Genomic DNA, 24,626 nt, shown 5'->3' with positions numbered 1-24,626 from the left:
GTTCTTCACTCGGCAAATACCAGAGAATTCTCTGGGTGACGCCTCCTGGCCAATGGGATTCTCTGCAGAGGAGATCAAGGCCTAGGTGGGACTCTGATCCGCTCAACAATCAGATCAAGTTCCTTACTCCCTCTGACTCTCAATTTCCTCATTTGTAAAGAGGCAAAATAAGGCTTTCTAGTGATAGGAAAATAAAATGAAATAAGACACAAAGCACTGAACACTGAGCCTGGCGCAAGGCAAACTCTTAGAATATCATCACTGATGGCAGGCTTTGGTAAATTTTCCTATTTATCTTAAAAATTCAGAAAGTTTAATTTTCCACAAGAAAAGCTGATAACAATACATAATATAACCCAGATGATACCCCCAATTAGCATGGTCTTCTGCTTTACAGGCTCCACTAACCTTCAGAAAATAACATCAAACTTTTCTTTATTACGAACTTGAAATTAGTTTTTTAGAGCCAACTCTCTCTTAACTCACTGAAAAATATTTTTTTAATTAAAAATCAAAATATTCCTTTTCTTGACAAACAATAGTCCCTGACTCATCTTCAATTCAAAACAATTTATAAAGTCCAAGTTAATTTTCTGTGTTGTTGCTATTTTTATTTCGAAGACTAAATTAGTCAGAGTCTAGATATGCTGCTGTATGATTATATACACTCTACCTTTCTCAGTTGGATTGTTTTCTTAAATTATGTAATGTTATTAGACTACCCTTTGTGATTTATTATCATTACAGCAGTATATTGCCAATCTATGTCATCTCAGTCAAATACTGTCTAATTTTCAAAAAATAAAATTTGATTCTCAGAACCCAAACCTAATGTCATACCGGTCTGCCATTATGTTTCACGGTAATCATTATTCTGGAGTCAGTACAGATTGGCATCTGGTCCCCTATTTTTCCGTGGTCATGCGAATCCAATTCAGTAGATTAACAGTAGTTCTTGGTGTAACGGGAAGATGCAAAGTGTATGCATTTTACTCATGTCTAGATCCAGGGATCCAAATCATAGCAATTAGGGTGGGCATGAGTTTTTGCTTCCTCTAATCCAAACTCCTCCTCCATAGGAAAAAGAAAAAGCCCATGAGGTCAGACCAGGTGGCTTCTTGCCCCGCACTCTACTCTCAGCTACCAGTTCGGCCAGGTGTCCTTGGTCTGGCCAGTAGAAGGATCGATCAAGCTTCTCCAGGGCTATGTCAGGCGTGCATATGTGTGCTCTGTCAAGCAATTTGCTGGGCTGCTAGAAGTTATCATGAGCTCAGCATTTAGATTTAGATATAAAAAGAGCAGCCCCACCTCGGCTTCCACCTGCAAAACCACCCTTAAAAATCCAGCCTGGAGCATAAGGCTTAGGGAGGGCAGGCCACTCCTGGCTCCCGACACCAAACCCAATGCACAGGAAACAATAAAGTCACTCCACTCATTGTGCAAACATAGCCCCAAGGAGTGAGCAAACAATTCTAAATGAAAAACAAACCAGAAACCCTCACGTTTAGTCACTGAGGTTTAAAATCCTTGGCAATGAAAAAATAAAACAGAAAAAAGAAATTCTCTAGTGTTCAGTGTTCAGTAGCACACTAGCTTCTAAATTCTTCTACAACAATTTAGTGGTAACTGTCACAGAGCTCCCAGTATACTTTCTATTGGTTGAAAGATCTCATATTTCCACCCAGTTTTTAAATGAAGTGAATTGTGTGACCAAGGTACACAGTATGTTATGTTGATGGGGAAAAAAAAAAAAAACCATGAATGGATTCTGAGGGGCCAGCTACATTCCAAGACACACAAAATGCCACTTCTTCCACACACCCCTCTGCAAGGACCCTTTACCTCACTGCAGAAGAACCAAAGATCTACGGACAAAGGAGAGTATCAAGGGATAGGTTTCACATGGGTACATTTAAGGGGTTCCCTTCTCTTGTGGGCACAGAGGAAGGGAAACGGGTGGCTCAGTCCCCCCCCACCACCACACACGCACATGGACAACAGAAATGTCATGGAGCAAAGAGCCCCCCTGACTTAGGAACAGTTACCTCAACCAGGGGCAGCGAACTCTGTGGCCTTCCTCCTGTCCTTTCCATCTAAACTTCCATGGGCTAAGCGGGACACCTCTCAGGGCCTCAGGGTCTTCATCAGGAAAATAGGGACAATACCTCCCTCGCCCTAGGGAGCATTCAGTGGCATGCCAGAAGATCTCGGAGCTTCCACCTCTGCTTCCCCCAGGCTTTCATCTTCTTATGTTTCAAGCTTCTATGTTGGGTTTCACTGGACGCAAGGGCTCTGCCCCTGGAGCATTCCTAGCATTCTTCCTCAGACAAGGGCTTGAGCATCTCCACCTACTTCCCACGGGATCTGTGAATGACCCCAGGCTGGCCAGCCAAGCTGCAGGGCAGCGGGGAGGCCTGAGGAATCCCCAGGATGGGAAGGAGCGGGCACTCGCTGCCCCGACAGTTGCCAGCCCTGAGTACAGTCTTAGGACCAAAGAAACGCAACTTACCTGCCTTCTCTCATCAGGGGCCTTCAGGAAAAGCGCATTAATCACTGCAATGGTATAGGTTTGGATTTCCTGATCTGTCCTGTAAAGACAGAATGGCACAGAAAGTCAAAACAGGCTACCTCTGAGTCAGACCATGGGAAGGGTCATGATCTCCCCCAAAAAAAGACGAGCGAGAGAGGCATGGCCTAGAAAAAGCAGTTGGCAACTAAGTGAGAATGTGTTTCTTTTTTTTTTTTTTTAAAGATTTTATTTATTTATTTGAGAGAGAGCACATGAGAGGGGGGAGGGTCAGAGGGAGAAGCAGACTCCCCGCCGAGCAGGGAGCCCGATGCGGGACTCGATCCAGGGACTCCAGGATCATGACCTGAGCCGAAGGCAGTCGCTTAACCGACTGAGCCACCCAGGCGCCCAGTGAGAATGTATTTCAACCATCATGAGGAAGGGAACGCAATTGGGGGAGGACAATTACTATTACTACCTGGACAATACACTGCTCAGCACAGATCACCCAGAAAGTATAGGTGGTCAGCCTCCTCTCCCCTTCGTCTCTGTTAGGCTTAAATACATGAACCCAGGGGCTGTACATGTGGATATGTGTGTGTGGGGCTATGATTTTCTGTCTGATGCATGAAGTATATCTGGGACCAGATTTGGGTATCCCTACACTCCTGGACTTACTACAAAGGAAACTGCTTTGTCTCCATGGCAATGCTATTACATATTCTAAAAATCTATTTCCAAATAGAAACTTTTTAATAACAAAAAGAACAAGTTTTTATTTTTAAAATTTGCAAATTCGCTTTTCACTGAAATGAGATCAGAAATTCCAAAGCAAGCAAAAATCTCACAGAAGCCACGAGGTAAACAGTAAATAAGAAGGACCCAAGGCAGAAACAAAGAGCTGCCGGTGAGCTACATTCAGAGATGATTTAGGGAGAGGCTAAGTGTGGAACACAGCCTTTGGCAGGATGGAATCCAAAGCCCAGTGCCCCGCAGGCTGGCTGTGTAGCCTTGCATGAGGTCAGGGGGTGTCCCCAAAACAGCTTCCTCATGTGGAACACTGGGAAAGAACACACTTACTTTAAGGTGTTGCTTTTAGGGTAAAATGAGTTAATGTATATAAAATCCTCAGCACGGCACTTGCCAAATTAGAAACTCTCAACTCTAGCAGAGCACACTGTGAACACACAAGTATGCCCTCGAGATCCAGAGAAAAGACACAGACTGTAGAATTAATACATTTCATATTCAGGGAAATGTGAAACTGGTATTATTTCTAGAGCGGTTTCACACAAAAGCATCATTTTAGAGCATGTGCTCATTTTCCCTGAGGCCACAATCCACAGCTTGTGTGACTTAAAATTTTACATTCCGGTCACCTTCCCCCCTCTTAAATGAAGGCAACATCTAATGCACTTTGGTAGGTTTGCATTATAAACAGTTAACATTTTTGGTATGCTGAGAACTACTGAATATTCTCTCACATCCCCAGCCCACATCCCCAACCCCAAAAGGCCAATCAGATTTCCTCTTGAGAATTTGCAAATGTGACCTGAGAGACCAGGGGTGGCAGTTACTGGGAGACAAGTCACCTTAGTGTCGACCAGTATACTTGAGAAAAGGCCTGTTGTGACCACTCCAAGGAGGCCACAGTTTCTGTCCTTCTCAAGGCTTAGCTACTTAAGTCATTCCTGGGTTCTGTAAAGTCCCCCAGGATCCTTTCAATGAACTCCCTGTTTGTGTAAGCTACCTCAGGGGGCTGTTGCTACCTGGAACTCCACATACTTTAATTTATAAAGCAGCATTGTACAGAGGTGTCCTTCTCAGGGACAACCTTACTAATTGCCTGAGTGGAGAGAAGGAAAAGAGCCCCAAAGCCTGCAGGCTGCTAAGTGCCTTGCCTTCTAGCTCAAGCCTCTAGAGATAAAACACATGCATTGGAAAAGACAAAAGAGGGTCACTGTAATCACCTTGAGCCTAAGAAGGAAGCCTACCTTGAAAAATTCCTAATTATCTATGAAAATACTCATTGTATCACAGAAAACACTATTTTTAATGACAAAGGAAAGATGCTGTTGAGAACTTAAGACAGCAAATTGCCCTATGATGTTAAAAGTAAAACTCTACCGATATCTATCGACATTCATCAGAACTGATTGCCTACAAAAAGCCAGGCACTGGGGACAGAAGGATGCCAAGAACAGGCATGGGATCCCACTCCCCCCAAGGGGCCAGTCACTGGGCCATATCAGTGTGGTGGGGGATGGGTACGTAACATGGTGTGGTTAGATGCCAAATCAAGATTCCTTTTCTGCATATTTAATCAAACCAATCAAAAACCTTTCCCAAGGCTTTATGGTGGCTGTCTACCAGAATCATTTCCCCTTCTCACATGGGAGGCAACTGCATGCTTACCCTTGAAGATGTGGGATAAGTTGGCCGATAGTGATCTCCTGAGCCACCTTCTGGTAGAGGTCGTGGCTATTGAGCACCATTGACTCCAAAATGGCCAAGGACCGCTGTAGGATTGAGATGTCCATGCCTGATTTGTTGACAAAACTTGCTATCTGAAAATCCAAGGAGGACACAATTGACCACTCACGGTAAACAGAGCACAGAAGTACAGAAGGGAGCAAATCAAGGAAATCAGGAGCTCACTCAAGAAACACCAGACACAGGATGAAAAGTATCTGGAATTACAGCAGAATCATAAGAAATGCATCAAGTCAGCGATGACTGCTCATATTATTACAAAGCACCATTTATATCTTACTTCTATAATTCTGTAATAAGCGATTCTAAAAAGGAGACAGCTTCAAGGAATTATTGTCTGGTTTTTCTGGGATTTTTCTTCCTGGTTTTAGCTTTCAGAGGCTGATGATTTCAACACATATAGTTTAAGGATTCCTGTGTTTCTTTGAGGCAGTAATTTCAACATATACTAATAGCCATTCCCGGGCTACTCCTTCACCCACACGATGCATGACTTTTATGCTCATATTATGACCCTGTTACATCCTTATGGGACTCCCACAAATCACACTTGTCAACGCAGTTCAACTGGCAACTTCTCGGCCACTGGCTACTCTCCTGGTTATTCCACAATGAAACACTCTTTTCCCCATTCCAATTTCTTATGGTTAAAATAAATTCTTCTCATCTCAAATTTAGCAAACAGGAAAACATTTAAATTAGCAGTGCTAAAAGTTAAAATAATAGCTTAAGCTCTAAAATACATTCCCTAAGGAATTAATCACTGAGGCCTCAAACATAATAAATCACAGCATAAGAGGGAAGTAAAATAAGGGTTAGAATAATGGATCACACTAACCCAAACACATGGATACCATAAAGGTTTTATTTTAGAGGCCTCATTAAAAGTTATTACTGTCTGTTGACAACTCACACTAAAAGGCTGTTATTACATCAACATAATGACTGTGTTCTTAAAAACTAAATAATTTGGTTCCATGACAGACTGACATTTGCTCTCTTCCCCCTCCCCCCAACCCCTGGCGACGCTGATTTCTTCCTTTCTGCTGTCCCATCAACCCCTTCTCCTCATGCCCCCTCTCCATCCTTGGACAAGATAAAATGCAAAGGTGCCCATGGAAACTGCCGTTACCATGTCCGCTGTTTCTAGCTAACGACTCCCGGCTGGAAGTAGGGGTGGCCAGTGTAATACCAAGACCCTCTCTGCCCGCAGATACCTCTGGATCTCAGGGCTGGGCAATACATGATAGAAAGGAGTGTAGTATAGCAACATGATGATTTTATATTCCAAAAAGCTATTATTTTATAACATAAAGTACAGGAAGTGTATAAGAATTTTAAGATTCTCAAAAGGCTGCTTGAGCTCCTTTCATGGCTAATAAACTTCTCCAATGTGTTTACAGTCCCTGGCAAGCCTTTGCCTTAATCTTCACAGTCTGCTCTCCCCTCTGTCAAATCTACCAAGCTAAGGCCATCTTTTTCTGACAAAAATCCAATTCCCCTCATCCTGAGATCATGGTTTAACACCTCCTTTAGACCTCTGCTAAACAGAATGTCAATTCCTCAACTTCCTCACCAACACCTCCTCCACCATTTTCCATTATTCCAGCACAATTCCCGGCACTTATTAAAAAACTGAAGAACTCACACAGAAGTTTGTTGACAATACTTCTGATTTTCTCAGCACTCATGCCGTCTTCCATGTTCCTTTTCTTGTCCCCATTTAGTCAAAGTGGATGTACCTTTAAGGCTCCATGGAGAATCTTCCACCTGAGAGCTGACTGTCAAACTCCCTCCCCCACCCTGCAGCCTTCACACTCTCTTCTCACTCATCCAAATAATATGTATTGGTTGGCTGCCACAAAACAGGCTTAGACTGTCCTAGGATCTGGAAATAGAGAAATGAGCAAAACCCACAGGATGTTGAACTTCAAGGCCCTGACAGTCTAGCAAAGACAGAGAGATAAAAAGGCATTTACCATGAAGTACGTTAATTGCTTATTCTTGGCATCCCAAAGTATAATTCCATTTAGATATTCCAACAAAGCCTAAAATTAAATGGTGAAACAGTGAAAACCAATCTCACTGTCTTCTTAATCCTCCTTTCTCGAAGATCACCTTTTTCCAAGTTTGCCATAATCATTAGTGATTCATAGTCCCAGGCCCCTATGTTCTGTAACCATGAACCATTTGTGAGGTTTCCCCTTTGGTATGCATTCAGGTGTACGAGCACAACCCTGGCCCAGAGTCCAACTCACTCCTGGATCCCTAAGACAGCATCAGCATCTTCTTCACTTTCCTCTCTGTTCAAGATTCCCCTCTAATAAAATGTTATCCTCTACTTCCAAAAATATCCTTTTTATACTATTTCCTTTCTCAAAATATCCAACCAGAACTCTTAATGTTTTCTGATACAAAGTACACCTTCTGCTAATGGGTTATAAAGTTTTCTACAAATTATTGGCAGTCATGTTCCCAAGGGGCTTGCTCAATGTTGGTAAAACAGTTTGTGGTCTTTGCTTTATTTCAGGCATATTTGAATTCCACATACATATTCCATTTCCATTTGCCATTTCTATATATTTCTCTCCCATACAACTAGTCCCTTCCCTTCATCAAAATATTCTTCAAAGATAATCTTTCCTATTAGCTCACCTCTTTTGTGACATATAGAACCTACCATTTCAACAATCCTAATGCAGGTTACAGGAGCATTTTGTTGTAACATACTTAGCTGAGTACTGCCAGGCAGGCAAATCATTAGAGACCTATGTACAAATCTGTGGGTGATACTAGTGGCATTTTTATTTTATTTTTTTAAAGATTTATTTATTTATTTATTTATTTGTGAGGATGAGAGAGAGAGAGAGAGGAAGCACAGGCAGGGGGTGAGCAGCAGGCCGAGGGAGAAGCCGGCTCCCCACTGAGCAAGGAGCCCGATGTGGGACTCGATCCCGGGACTCCAGGATCATGACCTGAGCAGAAGACAGATGCTTAACCAACGGAGCCACCCGGGTGTCCCATTAGTGGCGTTTTTAAACTAACTTCTATCTTTTGTCTTTACGTGTCAGTTGTTCTAGGCAGACATTTAAAGGACCCAATATTGTCATCTAATAAGTACTTATAACCAAGGCATCAGTGCTGAGTGAACATAATGACCGAGGCACCTTATCAGCACACGTACAAGTCTGCCAAAATACAAATGCTATTTTCTATGTCTATTTTGAAAACAATTGATCTTAGTATAGTTACAGAGCATTAAATATTTTCTGGTTAAATTTTCATTTCTCCCGTCTCCCTCCACCCCCCAAAAAAATCAGTAATGACTTTCTTTGCCCTTAGACTATTCTTGGCTCCATGACTGCACTTTCGGCTGACACAGGTGAGCCAGGCTAAGCCAAAGCACAGCTGCGTGAAAGTAAGTCTGTACCACAAGAAAGAAGAGGGAAGAGTTAGCAATAATTATATATACTACCTCCACATGTTTCCAGTCATTTAAAAATGTTACCTAAATAATACGAGAAGTATTTGCATGGCTTCTTAGAGGCCAAGGGGCATCAGTGCATGAATCAATGACACAAACTATTAAAAGCACATAAACACTTCTTAGAATAACTTAGAATGAGATCTTAAAATTCTTCCATGCTATCAAAACTGGAAAGAACCATAGAGAACATGCAGCTCCACTGTTGTATTTTAAATTATCTGGGCAGCGGCCCATAAATCTCTCAAGTTTTTAAGAGGTAAAAATTACTGGGTCTGCATGCTGAACTGGCTGGATGTTCATCCAGGCACGGAGAACACTGCAGGGTGATCCAGACCCTCCTGCAGAGCAAAGGCTGCAAGAACATTTATATGAAACACGCCTTCCAAGAAAAGGCACTGGTGTTTTACTTGGCTAGGGGAAAACCAAATCGTAATACAGAAAGTTCTAGTTGTTTTGCGTGTGTTGTTTTATTTTGTTTGGGTTTTTTTCCCTTCCTTTCTTCTCCATACCTTCCTACCCTCTCCCTAAGCAGCAAGTCTTTAAAACGAAACATTAGATATTAGCATCAAGGGATTCCATGTTTCAAAATGTTTATGAAATGATGTTACTTATTGCAGACAAAGTTTGTAAACTAGAATCTAGATCCGCACATAAGAAAACAGATAGTAAGGAAGAAGACAGGGGCTGGCGGGGAAAAAATATTTCTCCAAGTATGAATTTGGCATTAATAGGAAGCCAAGTCTGGACCACAGAGATAAGCATCTTTTGTCAGTGCATTTCCTAGTTGAGTTTTGTCAAGATAAAGCTCCATTTAAAAGACAGTTGCCTGCATACAATTCCTGGGTTGTCTAAGAGCTGAATTTGAAACAGCTAATGAAAAAAAAAATTAACCTTACAAAAACTATCAATTATAAAGTCATTTTCTGATGACCATTTCTCAGATTCACATAAGGGACTGAGATCTAAGTAGCAACGCAAAGGAAAGAGAATGACCAGGAATGAGAACATGAGATTCATTAAATGTATTGCCTTTTGAGAAAACATTTAATTTTTTATTTAAACTGCCAAGACTGCTAGTGTTTGCTTCCTTAGATTTTTTTTATTTAATTTCAGTGAGTGGAAACCATTTTCTTAAGTAGTCAGATATTAAATTATTGTCATTCTCTCTAACCCCTTCTCACATCATTTAATGAAAGAGTTTTGTAATTTCTTTCCATTCGTGACTGAAATTTGACTTGAAATATATTTAAATACAATGTCACTATATTCCTTCTCTTCCTCAAGTGCTAGGGTTTAAAAAAAAAAATGCTTCCGAAACAAATTTCATTCATTCATTTCACAGAAATGTATTAACGTCTTACTCTGTTCCAGGCCCCGAGGATACAGTCATGCGGAAAGCTGTGGTTCCAGCTCCCTGTAACTCATGGTCTAGCAGGAGCCAGTAAAAAGAACAAAGAATCCACAGAATGTGGTAAGTGTAAGCACAGGGGCACACGCAAGATCCAAGGAGAATGGAGAGCAGAAGAAATCACTTAACTCCGTACCAGTGAGGTCGGGGAGGGCTGACAGAGGTGATGCTGGTTCAACAAGTCTTCTGGAGCTATTTTTTCCACCACTTGAAAGCACAGGTGCATAAGATGGGGGGAAGAAACCCTTAACCATGGGACTGATGACGCTCCTCTCCCTATGACATCACTTAACCGCCCCAAGCCACTGACTGCATCCTCGCCTCCTGGCCAGGAGTAGCAAGACAGCCTGTTCTGTTCTGGAAAGGATTGCTGTGAGATCAAAAGAGATATTGTAGATGGGGGTGCCTGGGTGGCTCAGTCGGTTAAGCATCTTCCTTTAGCTCAGGTCATGATCTCAGGGTCCTGGGATCAAGTCCCACATCAGGCTACCTGCTCAGCGGGAGCCTGCTTCTCCCTCTCCCTCTGCTGCTCCCCCTGCTTGTGTTCTCTCCTCTGTGTGTGTGTGTGTGTGTGTGTGTGAAATAAATAAATAAAATCTTTTAAAAGCAAGAGAGATACATGGAGGAAAGCACAACACAACTTCAAGGAATTCGCATTCAGGACAGCATTGTTTTTAGAGAAAAGAGGCTCTAACAACAGACAAGCGAGGCAATTGGGATGTAGGAAAGAAAGGCCTGCCGTAAATCCAGAATGAGTTAAAATTTTTTGTTAAGTATGAAAGATCCACAAAGCTCAGTGTCTTCAGATTTGAACTTACTTCCCTAGATCTTTTAGCCTAGAAGGACAGAACACCACAGTTTGCTCTTCACATTTATAATTTACGGATTCCATTTCCTTGGCTTTCCCATCTACAAATGTTTCTTTTCTCTTCAGCAATTCGTACCACTGACTGATACAGGCAAAAAGAGGTTCCTTTTCTAGTGGTTCCCATTAGTCAGCTCCTTTGGCTTTATGCCCTTACATAAGGAAAGAGAATTCAGAGGTCTGTCAGGAAGGCCCTGGGTTCCTGATCAGCTCTTGTCTGAAATTCATATGCAACATCGTACAAGCATCCAATCTGTGGGGCTTCCGTTCCCAACACCCTCACTCGACAGGTTAGGGGCTCTCCTGTACCTTTCAATTCAAGGCAGTACCTCCCTCAAGATACGGATTAACTTCAAAAGGAGAAGGAGTAACTTCACAGTGAGGGGACCCAGCAGATACCACCTCAACCACATAATCCAAGTCAACATCGCCATTACTAACACGTATCGACTTCATGTACCCTGATACGATATGCTGACAGGACACAATATCACTTCTCTGGTATTCTTGCCAAAAATGCATCACCTTAATTTAACCATCAAATATCAAACAAGTCCAAATTGAGGGACATTCTACAAAACAACTGACCAGTACTCTTCAAAACTGTCAAAGTCATGGAAGACCAGGAAAAACAGAGGAACTGTCAGATCGGAAGGCACTAAGGAGGCATGAAAACTAAATGCAATGTGGGATCCTGGATCGGGTCCTTAACCAGACAAGGGACATTAGTAGAAAAAATGGTGAAATCAAATAATGGTAATGGTATCACACCACTGTTCATTGTACCATCATTATGCAAAATGTGAACCTAGGGGAAGCTGGATGAAGGGCATATGGGAACGTTCTGTACTACTTTGTGCAACTTTTCTGTAAGTCCATGTGATTTCAACATAAAAGGTTTAAAGAATTTGGGGCCCCTGGGTGGCTTAGTCTGTTAAGCATCTGACTTCAGCTCAGATCATGATCCCAGGGTCCTGGGATCGAGCCCTGCATTGGGCTCCCTGCTCCGAGGGAAGCCTGCTTTTCCGCCTCCGTCTGCCTGCCGCTCCCCCTGCTTGTGCTCTCTCTCTTTCTCTCTCTCTCTTGCTGTGTCTCTCTCTGTCAAATAAATAAATAAAATCTTTAAAAAAAAAGAAAAAAAGTTTTAAAAAATTCAAGTGACTTTTCTGGATTTTCCTTGACTTTCCAGCTTTTGCACAGATTCTCTAAAAGTCTTTATTTTAAACAACCCTTCCCAGAAATCTATACTTATAAAATAAATTTATGAATTCCAAACATCTCTTCGCTCCCAATACAATAATAGGAAGAAAATGCCAATACTCTTATAAACAATTTCACAATTACAGAGAGAGGAAAAATAAATTAACAAATTAATAAGTAATAATAATCCATTATTTAATGCCATAGTTAAGAGTTATCAAGGCAGGACTATTTATCTGTTGTTTGAAGACTAGAAACAGATTTGTAAGTTTGCAGATGTGCCTTTATACAATGCAACTGCAGGGCATGGTGGGGGCTCTTGTGCCCTCTGCTCCCACACCAAATCCACCTTTCCCATCCCTTTATTAGCTTCCTCCTAAAGGAGGAGGAACGGATCCCAGAGACATTTATTGCACCGTGATTACAAGTAAGTGGGCTCAACCTAAGATGAACTGAACCCAAGCACACCCCCTTCTCTTACATCACTGCTTTAAACCCAGGCATGTAGAAAATCAATATACTCTGCCTCTTTCCTGTTCCCTGAATACCTGATTGAGGGCAGAAGGTTTACAAAGGACAGAAGGAACTCTACTTGGGTCTCGAGAACAACCAAGTCCTGGACAGGGAATCCGCAGGGACTGCTTCTGTGGTATTAACAGGACACCTTGATGTCCCTTGACTGTGGGTTCTCACGTGCAAGCCCTTATGATCCTGGTGGGGAGACAATGTCATCTCCACATAGGATTTAGGCGCCTAGACCCCCACATTCATAATACTCTCAACAACCGCACCTACCTTTAACACAAAGAACTAAAGGAAACAACAACACAGTAGCTTCAAAGCAGAGCAAAATATCTATGAAAGTAATTTAAGCCTTAGAAAAGCACAATCTGCATTACCTTCTTAATAAATGCCACTGAAAACGTATCCCAGGACACTATTCCGTGGTCCATCAGCTCAACAAAGGCCGTCAGGGTGAAGGACAGCATGTCTCCAAAGCTGGAAAACACAAAGGGGATTAATGGAGATGGGCCCAAGAGCTAAGCCCAAGGACAGGCACAGAAGTGAGAAAGCTTTAGAAGAGTGAATACAACAGAACTGTCAAAGATCACTAAGAGAGGCAGCTGGGCCACAGGAAACTGCCTCAAAAATGTGAGCCAACGGGAAGGAGGCAGGTGGGCTTTACAAAGAAAGCCGGGGCCTCAGTGGGACAGACCTGGACTCGTACTGACTCTCACTCTGGTGAGCTATGTCACACTGGGCTATTCCCTAATCTCTCTGGGCCTCTGTCTTCCCAGCTGAAAACTGAAGAGTGACACCTGGTTAACACAGGGCTGCCTGTACTGCCCTTAATAACATGCGTAGCACATAAGCATTCAGTAAATGAGAGCTCAAAGAAAGATGTCTCAGCCAAGAGAGGGCAATGTGCTTCTTTTATTATTCATGGGTATCTAATGATTAGAAATAATTCCAGTAAGAGTATTAGCACCTTGCCGAGGATCTGAGTGGTCCGTGTGTGTGTGTGTGTTTGGGTGAAGACTTACACACATAGATACAAATATATATGTAAGTAAGCATATTCATTTCTATGTTACACTGGCCAGCATTTTATCTTTATTATAGAACATCTGTGAAAATAATTATTTGCTGGCCACACCGTTGCTGTGATTTGGAAGGCTGTCGGGAGGGTCTAACGTGTGGGTTAGAAAACAGAGCAGAGATCAGACCCACTCAGGCAAAAGCACTGTCCTTTTAAAACAGCTCCACCCATGTCCCTGATCAGACAATATCCTGGTTTCTAATGCTCTCAAAACAACACTTACCAGACCCTCAGAATCTTTTAGGGAAACTCACCTCTACTGCAAATTATCATCATAATAAATGTTAACTCTCAAGATAAGTACTCTCTCCAAGCACCCTGAATGAGGCCCATCAGGATTTCTGCACTGTGTGCAACCTCACAGACACGTGTGCTTGATTAAAAAAAAATAAAGTTGGTTGTTCAGATTTTGAATCTCTAGACTCCTACATACCACAACTGCTCTGCTACAAAGGCTCATGGAATGTTTAGACTGAACCTTCCCATCTATTTTCAGCTAACAGAATAGAAAACAGCTTCCTAACTTTCCTTCTTGCCAGGGCTCTCAGCCCAGCCTCGGGAACGACCTTGGGAATTGTGCATCACTTCAGAGGCTGTGAGGCTCTCAGGGGAAGACCGTGATCCGAAGCTACCAGAGATCAGAGAGGATGCGATGCAACATGTAGACAGCGTTACATGGATGGTGTCTGGAGCGAGACAGCAGTTTCATCTCCAGCGCTCAGTGGGCAAGTTACTGACGCATGCCGGGCCTCAGTCTCCTTCCTTATTAAAAGTGACGGTGGTGGTGGTGGGGATACTCTACTGGGGATTTCTGGGGGGAACAGAACAAGCTACCTCACTTCAAGCTCTTCCCGCAGGGTGGCAACATGCGAGTGTTAGCTATGACCATTACGTAAAAGTGATCTTCTAGAAAGGTCAACGGAGTCCACGATCTTCAAATGTTTGCCTTCGTAGTGTCAAGGACTCTCTGTCCTTGGAGCCGGGGGTGGGGGGTGGGAAGCAAGGAAAGCCAAACAATTCAGGCCAGAAATACTTTTTTTAAAGGCTTCTCTGAGTCACAGACTAGCAATACCAATCTCACAGGGGCTCCCTAGGTGGCATGCTCCCCAAAATAAATTCCATACCAGAAAACCCAAACTTACTTGAAGGAGAATATATGAAGAGTAGAAAGATGAAAAATGGGTTAAAAAGAGTAGCAAGAAAGGTTAAAAAAAAAAAATCCAGGAATGACTCTCTACAATGAATCACAAGAAAATCCAGACGTCAGATTGTGGGGGAAAAATAAAACAAACAAACAAACAAAAAAAGGGAAACTGCCTCAGGAAAATAAGAGAGCCAGGTATAAAAGCAATTAGTAAGATTTATTAATAAAGTGTGTTGGCATGAGTATTACTGTGAGAATGTTACTACATGATAATGTATAGTATTCATAGTAAACAAATTAGCTAATGTATTATTTTATTATAGCATTAGTAATAACCACTATTAGCTAATTTATTTTCCTTTTAGCTTAAAAAGGGGGAAAACAAGCATATGGTAACTAATCATTGCCATTTGCTTACACCTGGCAAGTTAAAAGACCTTAACCGCTAAAAGACTGCCACGTAAATGACATTGGAGATCGGCACCCACAGCTCCATTCAGCACAAACATGGCCTCATGTTGTCACTCACAGTACAAGCATGAAACAGACAGTGACAAAGAAAAGCACACGCTACTGCCATCAAACTCTTCTTTATATCCCTGGGAGCTAGTGGAGACTGAGAACAGAGATGGTGCTAGTCTTCCTTTACTGCTTTAGAAACAAAAAATAAGTTATATTTATTTTTTTTAGGATTTTATTTATTTTTGAGAAAGAGAGAGAGAGAGCAAGCGCACGAGTGGGGGTGAGGGAGGGACAGAGGGAGAAGCAGACTCCCCGCCGAGCAGGGAGCCCACTGCAGGGCTCAGTCCCAGGACCCTGGGATTATGACTTGAGCCGAAGGAAGATGCTTAACCAACTGAGCCACCCAGGCACCACCCCCCGCAAAAAAATAAGTTATATTTATGCTCTCTAATTATCCGAAGGCAAAATGACTCTGTTCCCCACTTGAGAGGCCCATAATCCAAGTGGCGTTAGTAACCCCTAGGGATTGTCCCGCTTCCTCAAATGCTCTAGAACTCTGCCCACTGGACTACAAAGACAGGCTGCAAGGACTTGGGAGGGAAGATGGAGAGAAAGAGAAAGTATCATTTGGTTTCCAAATCTCCAAGCTTTGCTTCTGGGGCCAGGATTTCCATCTCCATGGTTGCGACGGAGATGAAGCACCATTTCTGCAACTGCAGGTAGGCCTTTCCGTGCTTTGCGGTCATCTATGAATGTGACTGATGGGTAAGTGAGAGAAGCTTCTTCCACGTCACACACCAAGGTGCCCAGAGCAGGGATCGCTCCCTTGGTCCATCTAATAACATTTTATATAAATGTTGTATTATTTATATTCATATTTTATAGAAATATTATGTAACAACATTTTATTTATATACATATTTTAAAATATATCGCATGTTATTAGACCATATAATTCTATTTTATATTATATATAACAAAGATGTTATTAAACATATGTGTGTTACATTATCTATTATATTATAAAAATATACACATGCACATATATACTTATATATATATAGTGCATATATAAGATAAATATAAGTCACTGTGACTGGTTGCTAGATGGCATACTAGGTTTCCACAAGAGGAATTTTTTTTTTAAACTCAACCTCAAACCCTCAACTGCAAAGAGAAGATGGCCATGCTAAAATCTTACTATGTTCCAAGTCAAGGGACTCAATCATCTAATTTCAAATGATGCAGCTATAAAAGCCCTTATCGAACCCCGACATAGATGTTTACTCTCACTCCTAGAGGAGAGACTGAGGCTCCAGAGACAAAGGCAGGATCCAAGGCTCTCTTTCTGAAGTCAATGCCATGTGCACAAGATCAAGGCTAAACGGGTTACTAGTATAAAGCAACCACATGGCACACGCGGGAGCACTTTTATTTGTTTGCTTTATTTGTTTTTTTATAAAGTGCTAAGCTAAAGATTTCGCAGTACTGACTGCCACAAATTAAGCCGACTGCAAACTTTACATTCTGGTTGAGAGCCCTGTCACAGCCAACACGCCATGTGTGCTGGAATGATTCAAATAAATGTTTCTCATCAACTCAGTAGAGACCATCTTCCTTCCAACTAAATTCAGCCAATCTCAAAAGCATTTCAAATATAAGCTGATAAATTTATAAAAGAGCAGTGCTTCCAAATGTTTCGACTGGGTGCCATGCCCAGGGCAGAAGGGGAGAAAGATGCAAGTAAAGGCCACTTTTATAGTTACCAGTAAATCATACTCAATATATCCTTAATTCCTAAAGTTAATGAATATAGTTCTGCCCTGCCCTTTAAATTTTTCCAAATGTTATCTGTTGTATGGGGTAAAAATTATATACATAAAAGATTATACACTTCTAAACCACCCTTTAGACATTCCCTTGGCCTTCAGATTCATAGCATGACTTACGTGTGCAAACGTCCTTTCGGCGCCTTAAAAATTTAACTGCGAATCAGTTCTGGACTCTATTCTATTCCTTTGATCTGTCTATCCCCTTATACCAATATCACACTGTGTTTATGACTTTATAGTAAGTTTGAAGTCAGTTAATGAAATCCTCCAACTTGGTTCATCTTTGTTGCTTTTTCAAGACTGTTTAGGCTATTCTAGGTCCTATACATTTCCCTTACATTTTAGGATTGGTTGCAATTTCATTTTTAAAAAATCATATTGTGGGGTGCCTGGGTGGCTCAGTCAGTTAAGCGTCTGCCTTCGGCTCAGGTCATGATCCCAGGGTCCTGGGATCGAGCCCCGCATTGGGCTCCCTGCTCGGCGGGAAGCCTGCTTCTCCCTCTCCCACTCCCCCTGCTTGTGTTTCCTCTCTTGCTGTGTCTCTGTCAAATAAATAAATCTTTAAAAAAAAAATTAAAAAATAAAAAAAATAAAAAATCATATTGCATTGGGGGCAACTGGGTGGCTCAGTCGGTTAAGGGTCCAACTCTTGGTTTGGGCTCAGGTCATGATCTCAGGGTTGTAGGCTTGAGCCCAGTGTCTGGTTCCACACTCAACAGAGTGTCTGCTTGGGATTTTCTCTCTCCCTCTGCCCTTCTCTTCCCCCTCGCCCCCCGCCCCCCCAGCTCATGCTCAATCTCTCTGAGTGAATGAATAAATAAATAAATCCTTAAATTTCAGAAGTTTGACTACAATGTTTCCAGATAATAGCTTTCTTTCTATTTATCCCACTTAGGATCACTGAAATTCTTAGCTCTATAAATTTATGTTTTTCAACAAATTTTGGAAACTGGCATTATTTCCTTAAATATTTTTCTGCCTCATTCTCTCTTTCCTCTCTTTCTGAGACCCCAATTAAATGTTACCATCTCACACATCAATTACTCACTATTAATTTCATCCATTCTTTGGAATGAGCAATTTGTACTGATACATCTTCAAGGTTACTATCTCTTCTGACATCTTCAACTCCCATACAGTGAATTTTTCATTTTAAATATTATACTTTTCAGTTTTATAATTTTCAATTGGCTATTTTTTATGGTTTCCATTTCTCTGCTAAGACTTCTCAACTGTGCACGCAGTATACTAATACTTTCTTCTTCTAATATATTTATAAACATTCTTTAAAATCTTCATTTGCTGGGGCGCCTGGGTGGCTCAGTCGTTAAGCGTCTGCCTTCGGCTCGGGTCATGATCCCAGGGTCCTGGGATCGAGCCCCACGTCGGGCTCCCTGCTCAGCGGGAAGCCTGCTTCTCCCTCTCCCACTCCCCCTGCTTGTGTTCCCGCTCTCGCTGTGTCTCTCTCTGTCAAGTGAATAAATAAAATCTTTAAAAAAAATAAATAAAAAATAAAAAATAAAATCTTCATTTGCTAATTCCAACACCTGGGTCATCTCAGGCTCAGCTTCTACTACTTGCTTTATTTTTTTTCTTAAGAATTTTTTTATTGTATTCTGAACATTGGGAATAAAAGACTCCCAAGTCTCAACATCCAGTTTTGTTCTTCTGAAGAGTGTTTTGTTAAAGCAGAAAAAAACCTAGCTAGAATCAAACTCCAAATTCTGTAGTGAGTGGCAATTTAAATCTCTCCTCAATTCTTTCCAATTCCAGTTGCTATTTTTACCAGGCCCTTTGGGGTTCTCACACACATACACATACACACTCACACACATGTACATTCACACTACTGATTTGGGCTGATTTTATAGGTGGTTATAAATAGATATGTAGATACAGGGTCTCATATCCTCTGAGCTTCCCTTCTTTCATGGAGTCCCCCCCCACCCCACAAGGTAGTTGCTCTGTCAGTCCCAAACTATATCTTCTTAGCAACTTACCAAGACTAAGGCTTTCAGCCACCCCATGCTAACTGGATGAGCAGGTATCTTCAGGCAAAAGCTACGAACACACAAATCTCATCTGAGGCTCATTTGTTCTTCTGAGGATTGACCTCCCTCTTCCTACTTTGGGTTGCTATCCAGTTCCTTCAAGCAGTTGTTTTTGCTGTTTTTGTTTACATTACTTTGTCCGGATTTTATAATTGTTATCTGTATTAGTCTAAATAAGATAGTCTACCATTATCAGAATGAAGGCCCTGAACACTGATTTTGTCTATGTCTGATAAATGAAAATCATGGTTCACATGTAGTCACACTTCCAGCATCCCTACATACCAAAAGATTAAAACTATTGGCAGATAAATTTTAAGAAATTATTTTGGCTTCAGAGCCCCCAAACTCCTCGACATCAGCAAATCACATGAGGTTGTTAGAGAAAAACTCAGTTTGAGTCCCAGCTCCACCACCTGATTTTAACTTCTGTATCAAGGAAATAATACTCATTATACTGATCTTGTGCAGTAATTTTTAATTCACCAGTGTGAATTAAAAGTAATGAGTGTAAACACTGAGACAGCGCCCAGAACAAACTCTCATAAAAGAGGGCTTCTGCTGCCATTACCATTAAGTGTGTCTATTATATTAAATATATGTATCGAAAGAACATTTAAAAAATTTTACCCTCAAAACTCAATAGTGCTTTTTACTTTATCAGGATTTAATAACTAAGGAGTATATACTTTTTTTCTATGTGGGAAGGGTAGGGGAAGATGAATGACTGAAACCAGTATTATACACTGAAGGCAATTGGAATTTTCTCTGAGGACTGAAAAAATAAGGTGCACATTTTCAGATGCTATTCAGTCTTGCTTCTCAAATTGAAATTATCTGCTTAACAACTTGGCAAAATGGAAATTTGTTCCGCCTACTGTAGAGTTTGTTAGACCCTATTTGGACTCACCTGGTTCAGTGGATAAGAAAGGCACTGAGGAGGAAAAACTCTGAGGAAGAAGTTCTGAGATCTCCAGACACAATTATCATGCAATTCACTTGATAGGTGACTGAACACTTTCTGAGACTCCGAGTAAATAATTTTCATACCATACTTCAATCCTGAATGTTTTTTTTAATGTGCATCTTTTTCATACTGAGCCATTGAATAAAATCAAAGACTTTTAACTTTGAACATCACATAGGCCACAAAAAAGGAAGTTTTGTTTAAAGTAATATATAAAATTATGCCTAGCCTTGCTCCAGGAGAAGGATAGTAATTCTGATGTAATTATTTTGTGGCTACAAACATAAAATATCTTTTCTACCACCAAGCAAAAAAAGGGGGGGAATAAATTTTTGAAGAACCAATTAATAAGAACATCAAACAAGCAAAGAAAACCACTTACTCAAAATATCTAGATGCATAGCTATACAGTAAGTCGGAGGACAGGGTTTAATTATGCAGAGAAGAAGGAAGTGTTACATCATCTATATTAATTGATCATAAATTCTTACCAAGGCTTCATGATCTTCTGCAATTTCTGGTATCGTCTGCAAAATTTGAAAAAAACCATATGAGGAGCTTGTTTGAAAGCAATAATTTTTACACAAAGAACATATCTTGAAGAAAGCTCAGGATTAGATATAGGGGAGATTTAACTGCCATGATGTAAAGGACTTTATTCATTTCAAAACATTATTCAAAGTAATAAACTGGTGTTCCCCACTGATAAGAAACAATCAAAAGACAGGGTTTAAACCACTGTAACCAAACCATTGCATTTACTTAAGAGTAAAGGCAACCAGAACACTCCATTTGGATCAGAGTGGGCATATGTTCAATGGGGAGAAAATTCCTAGATATAAGACTGGGCATATTTTTAATGAAAAAAAAAAAAGACACTAGACCAGTTCTTAAGTATAATCTCAACAGTGAATAAATAATTGATTATCTTTCTTTGGGAAAATTCTCACTAATTCTACTTTGCCCTTTCTTGAGAAAAGACTGCCTCTTTGCAGGGAAGACATCACAAGATACTGCAATAGTCTTGGACAACAGATGGAACTCTGTGATGGCAGCCTGCAAAAAAAAAAAAAATGGACAAATCTCATCTGCAAGAAAGGACAACTATGTTTCTTAAAAAACTGCAGTCAAGAAGATAAGGAAACAAGTGATGTTCATCCCATCAAACCACTTCCCATCCCTCCAGTCTGCCAAATTTCTCTGGCATTAAGTATGTTCTTCCCTCTGTTTTGAATACCCTTCCGCTCTAACCAGCTTGTCCAACTAGCTAAGTTCTACTCCAAACTCCCCAGATTCTAGGCTCCTCTGGGAAGCCTTCCTGACCTCTGATTTCCCTTCCTTGACCAGACTGAGGGTGGCACTCACACCTGCACTCGCTGAGAGAAATATTAGCTGTAGTATGACTTAGGTAGGACACCTCACTGTCCTTCCAGCTTCCTGAAGGCAGGGGCTTAGCCCGGTGACTGAGTACTATAATGTCAGGCATAGGCAGAGTAGATACTCAATAAGTAGTAGATGAATGGTTTAGCTCTTCAGATGAAGTGAAGTTTCATTTTCATCCACATAAAATGTAACCACTTCAGAAACCTAACTGACCACAAGGAGATCAGATCTTGTCTCTGGTAAGTCAGGGGAGGTGGGAAAGGGTGTTGGGGGAGGGAGGATAAAAATGTATATAGCCATCTTCTTCTTCCTCCTCCCATCCCCCTCCTTTACCTGCCTTTGGGGGGGGAAAAAAAATACAACCTTCCTTCCCTCCCTCCTTCAAAAAGCCACTGGGCAGGGTGAAAGTAGTAGGTGACCGACCAACCACAGGGAGGCAGACCTGAGCAGAGGTTGGGCCCTCTCGCAAGGGCCGAACACCACTGTCCACTAAAAGGAACTGGGCTCCTTGTAGAAATGACTCCCGCCAGGACTGCAGCGAGGAAAGCTCTAGATAAGCCTGGAACAGCTCACGGAGCCAGAAAGGAACAAAATGCTCAAAGAGTAATGGGAGACAGGTCAGAAGGGCACAGAAGGCTGCTTGAAGCTTCCACAGCCAAATCTGGGACAGACCAAACACCAAAATAAATAACGGTGACAGATCACAGCTTACTGAATTAAACAGAACTGAATGAGTCCCCGTTGTTTCAAAGAGTGGCATATGCTGGTATTGTTGCAGAGCCCAATCTCTCGGGGGAAACACACAAACCTGATTTGTACTGTTTTCTGTCCTCCATCCTGTAACTACTCCAAAATTATTTATAAATTACAAAGTGGGGTATACATGTTATGGTAGAAACACCTGGAAGGCGCTCTCTTAAGTGGTCAAAGTGAACACCAGTAATAAGACACACGGACATCGTGTGTCATCCACAGGATGCAATGAAGAAAACCATAAGCATCAGTAATATTCCAGCCAAAGACGTATATAAATATAGGTTTACCACAAGAAAACAATACAGGATAAACCTGTAGGGGAAAAAAAAAAAACAACTGTTCCAACGGGAAACTGTGCGTACTCTTCTGAGTTATCAGATGCCAGCCCGGTTGTCTCTAAGTTGTAGGTAACTGGTGAATATGTACATTCTGTCCCATCTTGTAGTGTTTTAATGGACTTCCTCCTTGCAGATAAAAATCCAGTTTTGCTTCCATTTGCGATTCATTTCAACATCCCTTTGCTCCATATAAATTGGTGCCCTTTTGACTTTTCCTTTGAAACCGTTAAAACATCTGCCTCGTTCCCTCATATCACAGGAGTAAAATTGTTTTAACACATGTTCAGTTTTGTATCTGTATGAGGGCCATGCTTTTATCTCTTCCTAAAAATCACCTGTAACGAATTACCTTTTAACAAACCCAAACTGGAGGGTATTCTAAAAGTGGCGGACCTATCATCTTAAAAAGTGCCAAAATCAGGAAAGAAGAGGAACCCCTAGGGAATAATTCCATATAGCACAAGATTAGGAAAAGACAGGACAACTGGTGCAAAGATGCTGTCTGGACACAACAGAGACAAGTGTGACACTTGATCTTGCAACTCCTCCAGTAAGTAGAGAACTGTTCAGTTAATTAAACAAGGAGGCCATTACCTGAGGTGGCCTTAGGGCCAGAGGCCTATATAAGCAAACGAAAATCGAAGCCTGTAAATGCTGCGAGGTTACAAAAAAAACAAAACAAAAAACCCAAAACATCCATATTTATGGATGACATATCACCAACATCCAGCTAGGCTCTAAGCTGCAGCCATTCAAATAATTGCTTTGCTTTGCTTCCTCCCCTTCTCTATAGAAGTCTTTCCCCTGGCTCCTGCAGGTGCAGCGCTCCTAAACACTTCCAGTTTGGCACTGACTGCTTCTAATTGGTTTTTGCTTAAATAAATTCTTAAAATTTTAATATGCTTCAGCTCATTGTTTAACAGAACCGGTTCAAAATAAATGTGTATGTGAGGTGTGTATGTGTGTGCATGCATGTGTGTGTGATATAAAGCTATCACTGCAACTTTTCAAAATCGCTTTCTGGCCTGGTGCCCGAACACCTTCAGGTTTTTATATGTGTTCCACTTGCCGTAGCAGACTCTGGCCTTGGAACGTTCTCCCTGACCAGTGCTTCTTCTCAGCTCCCTCTCAACTTTGGGTTCAGATTAAAAATAAACAAAGAGGAACTTTTTGTTATGATGTCTCTTTTCCTAACTGAGGTTCCCTCTCTCCCTCTCTCGCTCTCTCCCTCCCTCCTTCTCTCTCTCTCTCACTCTCTCCATATACCCACTTTTAAAAGAAACCTGACCAGGAACAAATGGTTCTAGAAAGGCTGATGTTTCAGGGTGACCAGAAGCCTCTCACCAGAGCCCAAGGTACAGCATTCTGTCCCCTAGGCAGAAGATAATCTCTTCTCGAAACAGGCTGTGTGACCTCGTCTCATTTCCATTTTCATTTCCAGGGTGACGCCGCATTAATTTGTGCATGCACACCCTGAATGCCCCTGTTAATCACTATCTTGAGAACGTACAGATCCCACCTTCCTCTATATTCCCATCAAGCAGAATGTGCAGAAGATATGTGTTGTCCAGCCTTCAGGGTCAGGGACTCCCGGGGTTGCCCAACCCGGAGCGTCTCCTTTGTACCAAAGGGTGTCCAGATGGCAGGGCTTGATCTCCTTGGAACGCTGCCACGCAAGAAGGAAGAGGCCGAAGATAGTTGCCAGGCTAAGTTGCTGTGCTGTCGAAGCTTGCTGCATGAAGATCCCGGTAGTGGATGCTTTGTTCACTGTTTCTGGACTCCTTGTTTATAAGTTTCCCCAATAAACCTGTGTCTCAACTGCTGTCTTGGGGTCTTTTCTTTGGCCTCACTGGACCATCACCCACCCTTGACTTAGAGTCTGCTGGGGTATGGCTGCCCAGATGGACATAGACCCAGAGACAAAGCAAAGGAGCAATGGGAAGGGGGAAGATCCAGTGTAAGGAATTTTCTGCCACACAACCGCTGACAAAGCCCAAGACGATTGACCTCTTCGGTGTTTGTGATGCAAATTTCTGGCCTGGCCCTAGAAGGGCTGTTCCAGTTGGAACTCCCTGAGCTTGGCTGAGTGCAGAATCCAAGAAATCAGGCAGATGGATCTGGGGAGACCCAG

The 24,626-nt window shown here is 41.7% G+C and overlaps 1 protein-coding gene across 8 annotated transcripts in view; it reads right to left on the bottom strand.

The window, feature by feature from the left end:
* The window catches only part of ELMO1 (engulfment and cell motility 1), a 518,756-nt gene that overhangs the window by 324,216 nt on the left and 169,914 nt on the right, over positions 1 to 24,626 (bottom strand). For all 8 annotated transcript variants that reach the window (XM_081800259.1, XM_081800257.1, XM_081800260.1 and 5 more), the window contains 4 exons: positions 20,510 to 20,545; positions 12,862 to 12,961; positions 4,925 to 5,076; positions 2,510 to 2,588 (listed from right to left, as the gene is read on the bottom strand). In XM_081800259.1, coding sequence (XP_081656385.1) covers positions 2,510 to 2,588; positions 4,925 to 5,076; positions 12,862 to 12,961; positions 20,510 to 20,545 — 367 coding nt within the window. The remainder of the gene's footprint in view (positions 1 to 2,509; positions 2,589 to 4,924; positions 5,077 to 12,861; positions 12,962 to 20,509; positions 20,546 to 24,626) is intronic.

Source organism: Leptonychotes weddellii, chromosome 12 (genome assembly GCF_054177405.1).
Source record: "Leptonychotes weddellii isolate Sample4059 chromosome 12, ASM5417740v2, whole genome shotgun sequence".
NCBI lineage: Eukaryota > Metazoa > Chordata > Mammalia > Carnivora > Phocidae > Leptonychotes > Leptonychotes weddellii.
Note: the sequence above shows the minus strand (reverse complement) of the source record. Positions and strands in the feature narration are given on the sequence as shown.